This window comes from Oculina patagonica, chromosome 12 (assembly GCF_052425735.1).
Source record: "Oculina patagonica isolate OP01 chromosome 12, crgOcupat, whole genome shotgun sequence".
NCBI lineage: Eukaryota > Metazoa > Cnidaria > Anthozoa > Scleractinia > Oculinidae > Oculina > Oculina patagonica.
The window spans coordinates 3,452,785-3,468,444 of NC_135769.1; the positions used below are offsets into that span (position 1 = coordinate 3,452,785).

Below are 15,660 nucleotides of genomic sequence, written 5' to 3' on the forward strand. Positions count from 1 at the left end.
TAGATACTATCGCATGTTGTAAAGCCGATTCATGCAACATTGCTCTCAACGCGATGTAAGTGCTAGTGATTATTTATTCGTGTTTTAGTTACGCAATCCATTGTTTGTGCGACGCTTTTTATAGATCACCTTTCAGACACACGTGCGTTGAGATAAGAAAGCTGACATGTCACTTTTAAAATTGTTATATAACGTTTGTAAATGTGACAAGTCACGCTTTTTCCACGAAATCGCAAGTGATCACCCACAGCGGAAAGTAATCCCTTGAGAAATTAAAACAGTCCCTTGAGAAATTAAAAAAGTCCCTTGAGAGTTTACAAATATGTGGATCCAAATTTTGTCTACTAACCCCTATTCTACCATTTTTGCTTGTAAACAAGCAAAAACGTCGAAAAAACGGTAAATAAGACAGACGCCTTTAACGTCCGACGGCTTTAGCGTCTTTTCGTAAGAGCGTCTAAACGAATACAACTTTAACGTCTCATACGTTAAAGGCGTCTAATATAAAAACGGGACGCCGTTAACCAGTATAAAAACTGTAAATAAGACGGACGCCTTTAACGTCTGTTGGCTTTAACGTCTCTGGCGAGTGTAAAACGCGAAGGGAATTAACTGCCAGTCAAGTGCCACTGCGACCTGCCTGACTGGCCGCCAGTCCGGTGCAGTGGCACTTACACTTATTAAGTGGCAACGTAAGCCTGATTTGGGAAGTTGAGCCGAGTTCATCTGTACAGTATTTCGTCGATAAAAAAATGTTTTATTGGTCGTCATCGGTTGGTAAAAAAAGTTGTCACCTCAGTAATTCCCAAAAGTCCTTTTTATCCAATTCGATCTTTCTGCCAAGCTAGGCGAATGTTTGTAGAGACGTAGCAAATTTTGGAGCAAAATAGTGATGTACCAGTTCCTATTAATAAAAATCTAACCTATAGGGAAGATACCTAAAAACTACTTTCCAGCTGTCATGAAAAAATGTAGATCGCATGTTTTTTTTCGTGTACTGTAAAAGCATTTTTAAGCCCTCTCCTTTTTTATACAAAAATATGCCCCCTTACCCGGCCAAGTCTAAAGGAAATCTCCAGCCAGACCTTTTCAAAATTTCTAATAAAATAAACAAAAACGCCGCTTTCGTTCTTCATAGAAATTATTTCATGTAAATACGGTCAACGCTTACCAAAATGGCACAGAATCTAAAACACAGTAAATAAGCAAATAAGTGGTGCTGCCAGTCAAAACAACACTGTGGAGGAGAGAAGCAGACAAGGATGGACGACATGGACAAGAGCAAGCCAGGCAGCAAACGACGGCCAGCAGTGGAGGGAAAATGTCCGAGCCTTGTGCGCCTCTTGGCGCGAAGAGAATTGACTGCCAGTGACACTGGCAGTTGTAAGTGTGCAGTGGCACTTACAACTGGCAGTGTCACTTTATACACCTGATTGAAGAATCGTTGACCCACAAAAACATAGTTGCCATGAACGATGCGATCCAAATGTTTACTGAGAAATCGAAAAAAACTAATCGTTTTCTGTGACAGAATAAACATGATAATAAGACAAGTTGCATAAATTATGCTCTTTAGACTTTCAAGGAAATAAAATACCTTGATTATCAATAAAAGGAGTACAGTCAACTCTCTCTTAACGGACACCTCCTTAAGACGGACACCTGGTGATGGTCCCTGCCGTTTTGCAGTCATTTTACTGTAACAAAACTCTCTGTAAGACGGACACCTCTCTAAGACGGACAACGGACACTTTGAAACCGCCAACGGACACGCACAAGAAGTTACTTTTTTAGTGAATAATACTTCGAAACTTATGTCAACATATAGCATAGTAAGTCAGCGCCTTTAGAATACCAAACTTACCAAAAACAGTCCGCTATAAAGTTTTACTTCACTGCTTAAGTATATGGCACCAAAGAGGTAGTTTTCTACTTACAGTATTACCGTTTGTAATGAACAAACAAGTCGAATTTCTGATATTATTTTTTGTTCCACTTTATAGGTTTTGCTAAAGTAAGCCACTCGAAACAGACGTGTATTCGTTGTGCATAGCCGTTTGGCTTTATCTTCTTAAAACTTCCGGTGTCACGTTACCTCGACTCTCTATAAGGCGGACACCTCTCTAAGACGGACAGTTGGGGCCGGTCCCGACGGTGTCCGTCTTAGAGAGAGTTGACTGTATTACTAAGCCGTTATCAAGGCTGTCTACCCAGAATACCATTTGGTCATATCGTTCATGGTTTTTATTATGCTTTTGACAGGGTCAACGTTTCTTCAATTAGGTGTATAAAGTGGCAATGTTAGCCCGATTTGAAATGTTGAGCTGAGTTCAACTTCGCATTATGTCGTCGATAAAAAAGTTTTATTGGTCGTCATCGGTTGGTGAAAAAGTGAACTTATCACCTCAGTAATTCCCAAAAGTCCCTATTATCCAATTCGATCTTTCTGGTGAGCTATGCGGATGTTTGTAGAGACGTAGCAAATTTTGGAGCATAATAGTGATGTACCAGTTCCTATTAATAAAGATCGAACCTATAGGGAAGATACCTAAAAACTTTATCTCGGCGGCATCTAGGATAACAGCTTTTACATGGGAATTCAGTTTTCCCCTGCTGTTATCCTCCCACTATTTTTCTTTATGACCCCCTTTCCCGTCAGGAAGTTTGTTTTAAAAGGCGCCCTTCTCTATACACACCCACCCCTTCCTAGATGGCAAGTCATGACAATTTATGGACACGGAAACAGGGCAACTTTATGGCATGATACTTATTCATCGCCACATTTTTGTTGTTGTTACTATTTATGAAAATGTGTTACCAAACAGCACTAAACATTAAAAAATTTAACCACATTTCTTACAAATGTACCCCAACTGATATATGATTCGAAGTTAGTCCCACTCCCCTCCGTCCAAGACTTCAAAGTTTCATGACCTAAATTTGACCATTTTTCCTGGAAATTTTCAAAAATTCTCTTGATTTCAGGACCGTTTTTTACTCTTTTCCTCACAAAACCTGCCTTTTTCCAGGACTTTCCATGACACACTTAAATTCCAAGACTTTCCAGGCCTGAAAAATGAAATTCTAAAATTCCATATCTTTCCAGGTTTCCCATGACCCATACGAACCCTGTAGTGGTATAACCACTTTAGATGGAAGAACACCAAGCTTGTAGCTACTTATCAAATTTAACTTTTATTACTGTTGCCGCTGGCTTCAACTTTTTCCGTTTTTTATAACAAAACACAACGAATCTTCTTTGTCAATTATGTATATTATCTACAACGCTTACAAAATGCACCGAAACATATGCGCACCCAAAAAATAATTCATACAATGGGACATTATGTAGCAAATCTCTTCTGATAAACAGTTAGTTAACCAATTTGAAAATGGTTTCAATAAATATTCTCAGTGTTTATTCCAGGGAAAAATATTATTGGTTGTCATAAACTTTGCACCAGCTCGATAAACTTAATTAATCTATCTACAGAATTCTGCGCTGATTTGTTGCTGGCAGACAGTTCACTCTTGGCCTGCATCTGTTCCTGTGAAAGGGAGGCAGACAAAAAAGGATAAATAACACAGTAGCTAAAATCAGCCAATCAGAATGCTCAATTGGTGGGAAGGAAAGATAAGGTAAAGGTAGGTAAAGTCTGTGTCGAGCCTAGTGGCCCATCCGATCGGGCTAGAGCTTATCCTGGTTTTCATAGCAAGAAGCAGCTAGGTGTAATTCTTCTCCCCCCTGGATGGAATGCTAGTCCATCACAAAGTTACCTCCAGTATCAAATCTGCTGGTACCCATTTATACACCTGGGTGGAGAGAGGCACTGTGAGAGTAAAGTGTCTTGCCCAAGAACACAATGCAGAGTCCCGGTCAGGGCTTGAACGAGACCACTCAATCTGAAGTCCAGTGCACTAAACATTAGGCCACTGTGCCTCCCAGGGGGAGTGGGGGGGGGGGGGAACCTGCGATTAAAGGCGGTCCAGGAACTGTAAAAGGCAGGAGAAGAGTAGATGGGAAGTGGGATATTTCTTAATGTGGGAGGATAGTGGACTGGAACCTGGGACACCCAGATAAAAAGATCTCCACCCTAAACCGATAGTCCTCTTTCAATACATCAAAATTCAAACATGGAAGTGAGGCTTTCTGCCCAACTCCTATTGTTGGTCTTGTTTTATTTGTCTCAAGTCTCTTGTGGGAATTAACAGACAAAGGAATTAAAAAATTTGCATTTTTGGTTGGAAAGCCTCAGAGTCATGTTAGAGCTTTGATATAATTTGTACAAAGGCTATTTCTGTTGATTGTTCTGCATTCTTGAGTCTTGTTGAAGGCTCAGTATTTTTAGCTTTGTTACTATAGTTGTTTCACCTCTGAAAAGATCACATTAATATTACCATTATTGCATTGCTAAGCTGTTTTGCTTTTGCTTCTAATTCAACTCTCTCTGCCTTTAATTCTTCACTTCTCTTAAGTAGTTTATTCTTTTCCTCTTCTTTTGCTAAAAAGGGGCAAGTAAAAATATTAATATATTAGCAAACATAATTTGTCAGAAACAGTAAAAATAAATTATCATGTTTGATGCACCAAAATATTTACAGTTGAACTTCATGTAAGCAAACAGGAGAAGTGTTCAGATTTGGTTGGCTAAAAATGCAGTGTTTTTAAGAGGCTGGGACATGAAGAAGTGTCTGCTAACAAGAGGTTAGATGTCTGTCACTGGAAGTTTATCTGTACAGCAAACATTCCTATTTATACAATTAACAAATACCAGGTTCCATTCTGCCGTGTGTCTGTTCAGTTATAGATCACAGATAATGTCAAAATGTGGTAAGAACAAAAAAGTGGCCCATGACAGTTTCTTGGGTCATTTGTTTACACTGAGCCTTCCCCCAATTACCAAAACAACATGAAATAAAATAACACTAAAAAAACATAGTCACATGTTTGCATGCATAACAAGCTATTTTCTAAAATGACGATTAAACTCATTTTCATCCTAAATGCATTCTGCTCTTGGTTTGCCTATTGTGAGGTAGTAAGCCAGACAAGACAGGAAAAAAATTATTTCTGAAGAAATTCTTCCCAACCTGTCTTGTGAGCCAAATATGAATGCACAACAGCCAAAGTCCCAGGCCACGGCATCGGTTCATCTTCTTCTACTCTCTCCTGAAATAAACATAAAGAACTCACAGTTTATTGAAGGAAACAGTGTTGACAGTATGCAAGTTTTGTGGTTCATAAAAGGGTACACAAATTTATGATTAATCGGTAACAATTATCATCCTCAGGCACAAATTGCAACAGCAACCATAAATAAATAAATAATCCTGAAAAAGGAGTCCTTATATAATTGTAGTCTACAGTATAACAAAACAAATATGTTCTTCAGCCCAACCAAATCAAGTTACAGTAAAATGTATGGAGCAATTCCTTGATATGACTTAAATGCTTGTTATAATGATACAGATTTTCCCAACTGTATTATCAATTAAAAGAAACTAATTTTCTAGTAAGCATATCTTACCTTGCACTTTGGACAAAGCCACATACCAGGAGGAACAGCCGTGAGAGGAGGATCAAGACAGCTCATGTGATAAACTAAATTACATGTGTCGCAGAGTAGAAGCTCACCACTCTCTTTACAAATGGCGCACACTTCATCATGATTGTCATCCTACCAATAAACAAGACACAATAAGGTTAAACCAGTGGGATGAACAGTGTCCTAATGAATAACGGTAGTAGCTGGACTGTGGGTTTGAGCCCTGGCTAAGGTCACTGCCTTGTGTTCTTGGGCAGGAAACCCAGCAGGGGGGAGGGGACTCCCATATGAAACAGATGGGGATGCTTGTTGAAAATTTGAATTAACTCCTAAGGGAGACCAATCTGGGCATGGTTCAAGCTTGTTTTTTGCCCCTTTTAAAGATACAAAAATGCTAAAAAATAGGATTTATCTTTCTCTATATTTCTTTGTGTGCAACTGTAAGTGAGACCTTGACAGCTAAAAAATTGGCATATTGCCTGGAACACCCTATAATTGAAACCATAATCTGAAAGTTTGACCCCTAAGCCAGACAATGAGCACCCCGTCTATTTCATATGGGAGTCCCTTCTCCTTTCCCCCTTGGAGGACTTTACTCTTGTATTGCCGCTGTCCACCTAGGCGTATTAATGGTGACTAGCAAATTTAATTCTGCGGGGGGGGGGGGGGGGGGGGAGGGGGGAACCCTGCAATGAACTATTGTAGCATCACATCCAGGATGAGTAGAAATACTCATATTCGCTTAATGCTATAGAAACTGGGAAAAGCTCCAGCCTAAAGGGCCACTAGGCTCAAATACAGACTTTGAAAAGTTTGAGGGTCTTGCCCAAGAACAGAACTCAATGGAGCCAGCCAGGGCTTAAACCAGACTGTTCGACTTAATCTTTAACATGCTCTGTTCAGTAAACAATTATTTAATACTAAGACACTAACATGCACTTTAACTTATCAACACTTCATTAACACAACTTATGTCAGTGGTAAAGCTGATAAAATAAATTGTAATCATTCATTACCTCGTCTACAGGAGAGTCTGCTGTTATAACCCGTTTGTATTTGAATTTCTTGTGTTTTCCATTTTCTCCGTAGCCTCCTATTCCATTTGGAACAGGTGACATAGGTTTTGGTGAGTTGGGTGCACTGTTGAACTTGGGTGGACGGCCTCTGCCTCTCTTCACTGGTAACATTGTTATCTTCTTTATTCTCTTCGGCTTCAAAACAAAAATATATTAGGATTAATTTGAGCTAATCATGCAAGTTACATATTACTGCTGATACCACTTCCAGTATCAACTTAAGAGAGTTTACATTAAAATGAGGTTACTATTGTTAGTGGCTACTAACTTTAGGGATTTTTTCTGAGCAAGATTTAGCGACTATTTAATTTAGTGATTTTCCGAAAATTTAAAAAAACAAAATGTGATATCAACACTTGCACTGCCAGAAAAAGCAAAGTTACTGGCATCCATTTTTTAATAAATTTTTTTAGTCAAATTTTGTTTTCCTGTAGGGTGGGATGGGGGGGGGACTACTTATTTTAATGAACACAAAAATCGCTTAAATTAGTAGCTGCTAATGATAGTAACCTTGAGGTATGTGTAACTTTTTGTGAAAAGACATGATGGTATGTCTTAAGCTTCTTGGAGATAATTTATGGCAAAGTTTCTGATTCATCCCAACAGGAGTCAAACCTGTGACCTTCAGACACTGGTTAGAAACTCTTCCACTGAGCTTCAGGGGACACCTGTAACCCCCCTTCTTTCCCCAACAGTGTTAACGTGACATACATGTATCTGGGAAGTACTGCAACAATCCTTGTCATGCTACCGGTACTTTGGGAGTATCAAAACTTGCCAAAAAACCAATGGACTATATTCCAACTGAACAGAATCAAAACTGTGATTATGATCACTGTCTACAACATTTTTTCAACTTTAATGACTACATGTACTTCAATCATTCAAGATGCAAATTATTTTTCTTGGTACAAAAAATAAAATGCTTTAACAAGACCTTAAAATGTTAAACTTGTATTTCCCAGATCTTCAGTGGCCCATTTTATCAACAGTTGTATTCTCTTTAGAATTTAACTGAATTAACAAATGACATGACTGTATAGATAGCATCATCACAAATTTCAGAGGAAAACTGCCCACGGATCAACTCACCTCTGGGTCAATATCCAGTGCATTCTGCGGAGAAATACAAGTACTCCTCCTCTTCCGCTCTTGCCTTTTCAGTTGAATTTCTGTTGTGGAAATAAAAAGAAATAAAATTTCATCAATCAATGGTTGTCAGTGACTTACAAGTTAAATGTTTTCGATAGCCTGTAAGTTGCATTCTTATAGCCTCACATAATAATGTACCCGTAACACAATCAGCCAGATATCAATACAAGGTTACTAGCATCTTAAAAACAGAAAATCCAAGATATGTGGGTATAAGGTATAGAATTAACCAACTGTATTAAACTCTTTAGCATGATAAATCATATGTACAAATACTTTGTCAATGCGTTATCTAGTCCGTTGTACAGTAAAACTAATAACTCTGTGATTATACAAGTCTGACACAGACGAGAGAAGATAAGATGTTCCTTTTGACAAGTGCAACATCTTCTTCTATCACAATGCCAGTTTCACAACATTAAACAAACACAGCAAACGTTAATTTAAATAATTGTCTTGAAACCCTTATCATCTATTTCATAGACTGGCTCATAGTCTCGATCTAGAATTTTTAAAAAATTAACATTTTCACAACATTTCTAAAACATGGATGGAATACTGAAGCAATATTTTCCCTGATGAAATATTTGTATTGAAATGGCACAGAAGAAAGAAAAAATGTAACTATCTGAACACATTTAAAAAGAAATGTAAAATTGGCCAACCTTTGTCAGTCTACATGAGATGGAAAGCCAATTTATGAGACAATTTCTTGACAAAATACCAAGTTCAGCTCTTGATTCTTTATCTTTACTCTCAAGCTAGATTATCTTCATTGTGTATGCTTGATTTCCGCTGAGGTATTTCAAGAGACCCAAGGAACCAATAGCTTAACGATTTTTTCAAGTATCAAAATTACAGGATGTGTATCATTTCCTTGTTAGTCAGCAACATTCACAATGAAAACGGAAGACAATGCAAGCAAAATTAGCCCTGCTAATTCAGAGGTTATTTGCTAAGTTCTGTTATGCATCGGTGGAAGCCTTTGATGTCTGTCTGCATTAATAAATAGCAGTTGCAATGTTCTCTCCCTGCCAACGGTGACATAAAGATTTACTGCATGTTTACTTTATTAAACTTGTTGTTTTTTAATGCTTTTGGTCAACTGTTAAATGATGAAATAAGATTAACTTATGCAAACAAATCCTTCCTACAGAAAAACTTGTCATTATACATTTCGCAAAAAGCATTCATTAATTTTACTAAATGTTCTAGACAAACTAAACAGTAAAAAAACAAAGCCATGTTTAACATACATTTTAAATTAGACCTAGACAAAAGTTTTAAGCTTTTTATGGATGCCTGGAGTTTTTTGAAAAAAAAAAAATAAACTTTTAAGACATTTTTGACATTTTCTGGTCAGTTATAAACTAAATTAGAACCAAATTACTCAAAATGGCATTTACAACATGAAAACTACCATCACAGTTAATAACATTTTCGCTTGGGCATGAACACAAATGAAAATTTTGAGAAGGTTATTGGACAAGTTAAGTAACCGACCTCTTTCAACTTTCTGTTTTTTTTTCTTCTCGTTTTTACCTGTCCCTTTTCCTCTCCTCTTAGAAATCTTTTTGCTGCATTTGCTTTTTTGTTTTGTTTTTAGTTTATTTTACAGTGGATCACATATGCACATATTGGGTTATTTTGAAAAATGGGTTTAAATATGTATCACAGGTAATTTGTTTCATGGGTAGTACAGCATGTGTAATTATTTATTCCATACAGTGCACTTTTAAACCATGTTGCACTACAGAGGCAAAGGCATGTACACAGTATCTCTAGTGTAGAACTGTACCACCTATAAACCATGCTCCAGGGCTGCAAAGAACAGTCGGTCATTGGACATTGGCCGACCAAAATTTGCTCATGTCCGACAAAATCCCAGTTGTGGTCAGACATGATGTCCGGAGAACTTTTTGATCATAAATCATTTTATGGCAATGATGGATAAAATTTAACTTTTTGTTTTTGGTGATGTCCAACCCCAATTTTGTTTAGTCCGCCCGAGATAGTGTCTTAGTAGGACATATGTCCTTTCAAGTGAAAAAAATTATTTGCAGCCCTGATGCTGTATATTTTGTATATTTTATAGCTCTTACCAATTAGTGTCTGTGGTGTAATTAATCCTAAAGCAGCCATGAATTCCATTTTCTAAAAGTAAAAAAAATGGAATCAGTCAATGCATCAACGAAACAAGAAACAGTTGAATAACTTCTAAAAAATTGATTACAGTGCACTGTGAGGGGTGTCGAATGGTAAATGCAAGACTTAACGAGACGGCGAGACTGATATCTTTTCTGCGAGTCCGAGACCTTTTTAGCCTTGAAAAAGAAATCGAGACTCTGAGAAGGCAACAAAGAAAAATTCGAGACGAAGAGACCCCTGAAATTTGGCTAAAATTTTGCGAGACACGCATTTTTTGAAGGACCATTTACCACCCCTACTGTGGGCAACGTTGCCACTACAAAGTCTTGCATAACTTTACGCTGTAGTCGAAAAAAATAATGACAACAAAAAACCAGTAAGTGCATATTGTAAAATTCTGGTTATAACCAAAATTTTACAGTACGTGGAAATGTCACATTAGATTTGTACCTTGGGTTCAAAAGCCTTTTCTGCAGGTTTTTTAACCTCTTGTGGTGGTATATAGCTGTTTTGAGAGGTGGGACGCGGCAGTATCGGTTGCAGATGATGAGACGTAAATGATCGTCCACTGTACTTAAAGGCACTGTTTCGAATTTTGTTATTCTGTTGATAGTGTGCGGGAATGCTGATTGGACTTGTCATCGAAGACTGTGTGTAAACAGGAGAAAACACAGCACCCATCTGAAGCCCTGGTGCAGCACTTTGAGCTGTGAACTCAATTTTTCCATGCTGTGGAAAAGTTAATACATAAACAAAGGAACAAGGAATAAATACATACATGTAAATAATTTATTAATAAAAATTAACATAGTTTCTTTAAAAGTTACAATTATGAAAAGAAAAGAAATAGATTAATTCCTGTTTCATTTCACTTTAAAAAAAAAAAAACTGTCACGAAAATATTCAACTTATAAAGTTATATATAATTCACAACCCTGTCGATAACTTCCTTGGGGTGAATAGTATGTGCTTATTAAATTTCAGGTGCTATCTACATTGTAATATCTATTGTAAGTACTTCATTTGTCTAATTTTCCTTCAGAAAGGTTTTTTTTCAATGTACGTACATGTACATCTGTACTGTTGTGGTACAATTTTGCCCTTGGTACAATTTGGTGTTTTTCTTTATTCTGGTGTACAATAAAAGATTATACCAAAGGTAAAACTGAATAGTTTGTGTTGTTCCAGAAAATATCCATACCCCTCCCACGGAAGGCTTTTTGGTTTCAATTCCAGCCCATACTTTCCTCACCCCCCTCAGAATTTCCAATGTGTGGTTCCAGAAAATATCCATACCCCCACCACGGAGGGTATTTCACGTAAGACCCCTCACCTCTCTGGAATTTCCGTTTTTGTTAAGAAAAATAAACCCCCCCACCCCTCCGGAATTTCCAAAAGTATATTGCGTACCCCCCAGCCCTGCTCTAAATTTTAGGCCACCTCTCTTGTAAACAGTTACAGTGTATAACTGATCGATCGGAAGATATGTTAGAACGATACATACGTTACATGTACTGCTGAAGACAAAATAAGAAATTTCCTCAAAAGTAAACAAACAAAATATCTGGTAGTCACTTGTCAAATTACCTTGTTGTATAACCATCCATCCCTTTTCATTCCAATCGCTTTAGAAAACCGCTATTAAAATGTATCAGAACACGGATTTGAAGTGTTGATATAAACCATAAACATTCACCGTAAACGTGATCGCAAAATCGCTAATGCTCGCTGAGAAAGCAAAATTTAACAGGAAAATTACAAACAAATAGCCAGAAATAACAAAACCATGTTAATCTCGAGTTTCTGACATCATTACACTATTTTCATCGCTAATAAACATGAAACTTTTCACAAACAAGGATGATTTTCCTTCGATCGAACGTGAAACAAGCAACCCTTGACACCAGTGCCTTTCGGTCAAACCACGTGACAAGTTTCGGGGGACTGGTAACAAGTAATGGCGGACGAACGAACATGGAGGATTTCAGTGAAATTATTTGCTTTCAGTGTGCTTTCAGGAGAAAGAAAACCCGTTTTAAATGTAAAGCGATTGTGAATCAAGAACCCAGAGTGCTATTTTTGCTATGTAAAACACTTGTAGAGTAGGTAAGAAACGATTTTTGAAACTAGTTTGCACTGCATCAAACTTGACCGTCTGGAAACATAATTCCACTGGCAACCCCCCCTCCTCTTCGGAATTTCCTGGGCCCTTGACCCCCCCCCCACCCCTCTGGAATTTCCAATTTCCTCCGTGGTGGGGGTATGGATATTTTCTGGAACCACACAATGACCTTTAATGGGAGTGCGTATGGATATTTTTTGGAACTGCACATAACCACATCATATCTAAGCAAGCAGTATTAAGATCCATCAAAAGCATGCTAGAAAGTGAGCTTTCTTTAGAATGTGGGATTCTACTGTGATAATTAGACAAATACCGGTAATCAGAAATTTGGGGTTTACCTCAGTGTAAAAACCTGTGAAATTTTCCTTTGTTTGGGAACTATTGTTTTTGTTCGTTCCTTGTTTTACGTCACTGGCAAGTTTCACAGGTTTTTACACTGAGGATGAGATTTAGATAAATAATTATAAACAGTTGTATTAACGTGCAACACCTTTTTGGCTACAGAACAAGTAATGAAATACCTGTGAAGAAACAATAACAACTGGCGGCGGCTTAGGTTTCAGTCTCGGCAGCTGGATCGGCAGAGGCTTTTGTGGAGGAGCAACTATTACGGGCTTAACATCCATCGGTTCCATTTTGATTGATGGCTCTAATCTGACAAGTGGTTTACTTGTTGGAAATACAGCTTCCTTGTTGTCATGTGACGTTATGTTATTTGAATGGTTGTCACTAAGTGGTGACTTGAAATTATTTTCCTGGAGTTAAAAAAAGATTAAGCTTAGAGTTTGATGAATAACATTCTTGTAGCACGTTTTATCGCATTCAACATCAAGCTTCACTGAAATATTAATTCAATTTAATGCACTCCCTATGGTAAGCGCCCCTTATCATTTCACCACTTAAACAACGACAGGAAACCTGGGGTGTGACTCTTTTAGTCACTTGTGAGACTATTACTGGGGACAAAACAAAGATGGGAAGCTCATTGTCCCCAGTTATGGTCCCAGAAGTGACTACAATCTTGGTTGCCAAACAGAACTCCGTTAGCTAAATAAATGGAAATTTGCTAAGTGTTTCAACAGTTTTGGCCAAGATTGTAGAAGATGAGATTCACCCCGTTTTCTTTGCAATTCCAATTGAATAAGAATCTGCTTTAAATTATGTGTTTCTGTCAATAAAGGGTATTTACCTTTCCCCTTCCCCCCCAAAAAAGTTGGAATGACTGTTGAATATTGGCAAGTGTTTTTCCAAAATAGCAACTGACCGAAAAATATAGCAATTACCACAAAATATTTTAGTGAGAAACAGAGAGAATCAGTGTGTGTTGTATTTTTTTACAGCACTTCAGTTAGAACTATACCTCGCCTCTGAACTCTGTCTTGTTTATCAGCTCTTGTCTCAACTGTTTAACAACATGACTCTGCAAAACAAGTCCATAAAAACTATTCATCAATTTCCTCATCGTGATAATAATTGCACTGTAAGATGATATCATTCCCTCAGTTTTATGACAAGGAAAGGAGTTTAACATGCTCCATATTCAGTGTTTAAAAATATGTTATGTTGTAAAACATTGTGTAGCTATTTTTTCTTCATTTTTCTGCAAAGAGTATTTTTGCCAGTATTAGTTATTTATGACCCTATTTAGCTTAAGAGTACTTAAATAAAAAAAGAAATGTATAAAAGTAATTAATGAACAGAAACATAGGGAAATGTAAATAAAGTGATTGAAGTAATGTTACATACCGTAGAGTAACCAAAGTAAAGAGGTTAAAATATAGTAATGCAATTTTTTTAAAAGTACAAATGTATTGTAAACAAACTATATGTAATCTAGGTTTTAGACTTAGTGTAAAATGAATTAAAAAAAGAGTTTCAATTAACATTTCTGCTGACCAACTAACTACACGTCTGCATTATAAGATTGAAGTATTGCTTCCTCCCTTCCTAACAGGTGCTGTAATCTTTTACCTTTCTGTCACTTTTGCTCGTGGAGAAAGTACATCTTGTTTCTCATGGGCTTTAGCTATTTTTTATTTTTGAATAGGGTTTAATAGAGTGATATTTCTCTTGATTTGAAAATCTGAGTTTGAAATAATTTTGATATCAATACTTTTTTAAAGGAAATTCACAAAGCCCTTCTTTAATAGCAAGATTGTGGAAAACTACCATAAAAATATAACAAGTTTGTGCCTCTGTTTTATATGAGCAATAGCAATTACAATTCAAAAATGTATGTATACTTCTGTCAGTTTAACTAACATAACAGAAAGACAAGGCGAAGAAAACAAAAGGACAATACAATGTATTAAGAAAAACTATTTGGTGTTAAGCTTAAATTAAAACTCCGTGATCCATAGAAATAAATTTTCATATCTATCTTTCAAAACATCACTCAATCAATGTCTTTGACGCTAAGCAGATACGAAAGTATTAAAATGTGTGATCTCACTTCCGCTACAGAAAGCTATCAATTACGGAGAAAGCTGTGAAATCTTACCTACGCGAAAGAAATGCTCACCGAAAACTTCGATCGATCATTCGGCGGTTGTGCTTTTTCCAAGATCGCAAATTTCACGGGAAAACACTACGAGATTTCGCGGCAAAAACATATTTTCTGAGTCGCCATCTCACACCTGTAGCAAGTCCCACGGGACTTTGTCGCTTTCTGATTGGCTCCAGTGAGCATTGAATGCCCTGCATTTTAATTTTTTACCACCCTCTATGCCTCGACCAAAACTCCCTTCCTTATATTTGCATGTGATTTTTTATGTCTACCCCCAGTTATTTTTTTGCTCCCAAATAAACTCGCTAGCACGGAAAAACTCACTTGTTGTTCGCTGAGACTTGTAATATGCGCTTGAAGACTCTGTAACTTTTTCTGAAGGTCAGGGTTCTGTGAAATAGAGATATCCGTGTTTGAAAATATTTCTCAAAAACTGCGTCGAGGCAAAACAATTGAAACCCAACACAGTGAAACATTCTAATCATAAAAGAAGCGAAATATATTTACCTGAGGATCCGTCTTGATTTGTTGAATAAGAATCTATAAAAATCAATATAAAGCAACAAGAAAATCAAAGTTGTGAGCGAAATTAAGCCGGCCGTCGAAAATTATGCATTTACTAGAAGTTCAAGTGAAGTAATGGGGAGGTATAAGACGGCAAAATTGATTAAATATGTACCGTGTCGACTCGCTTGACTTCGAAGAAATTCGCGGCTCCGTTTCCGCGCCAGAAAAAAACATTCTAGAACTAACAAGCTGTGCTATCGAGTATCAAAATATTTTCTCTTCGAACTTACGGCCGACAACAACACGACATAAATGAGCATTCAGCAGTTAGAATATCGCAAAAACCTTTGCCTAATCTGCATGCATAACACTTGTAGAGATAGTTTTGTCAATAGCTCTGCCGAACACAAAACAGCCTACCTGATGCTGTTGTAGCTGGCTTTTCAGCTGCGACCGCAATTTTTCCAACTCCATCGAGTAGCGAGGCTTTTTCTTCGCGGGGATTTTTTTTCGCGATTTATAAAGGTTGAATAAGCGAGGGGTACCGTCCTCGGCCTCTGAAGGGAACTGAAATGACCAAATACGTACAGCAACGAGAGA

At 37.3% G+C, this 15,660-nt stretch overlaps 1 protein-coding gene across 1 annotated transcript; it reads right to left on the minus strand.

Annotated features, from left to right (window-relative positions):
* Nucleotides 1-3,176: 3,176 nt before the first annotated feature.
* Nucleotides 3,177-15,651, minus strand: LOC144631767 (PHD finger protein 21A-like). Its single transcript, XM_078490322.1, has 13 exons — nucleotides 15,481-15,651; nucleotides 15,061-15,093; nucleotides 14,878-14,943; nucleotides 13,408-13,467; nucleotides 12,569-12,802; nucleotides 10,373-10,651; nucleotides 9,877-9,928; nucleotides 7,715-7,794; nucleotides 6,563-6,757; nucleotides 5,529-5,678; nucleotides 5,092-5,170; nucleotides 4,399-4,502; nucleotides 3,177-3,548 (listed from the first exon to the last, which is right to left on the minus strand). The coding sequence occupies exons 1-13, from the start codon at nucleotides 15,532-15,534 to the stop codon at nucleotides 3,447-3,449; spliced, it is 1,488 nt and encodes a 495-aa protein (XP_078346448.1). The 5' UTR covers nucleotides 15,535-15,651; the 3' UTR covers nucleotides 3,177-3,446.
* Nucleotides 15,652-15,660: the final 9 nt, after the last annotated feature.

Bases quoted from the DNA above. Each gene is read 5' to 3' on its own strand.
- LOC144631767 (XM_078490322.1), bottom strand. From the start codon at position 15,534: ATGGAGTTGGAAAAATTGCGGTCGCAGCTGAAAAGCCAGCTACAACAG. The intron at 12,803-13,407 runs GTATAGTTCTAA...TTTTAACTCCAG, and splicing joins AGACAGAGTTCAGAGGCGAG to GAAAATAATTTCAAGTCACC. The intron at 9,929-10,372 runs GTACAAATCTAA...TTTTACTTTTAG, and splicing joins AAAAGGCTTTTGAACCCAAG to AAAATGGAATTCATGGCTGC.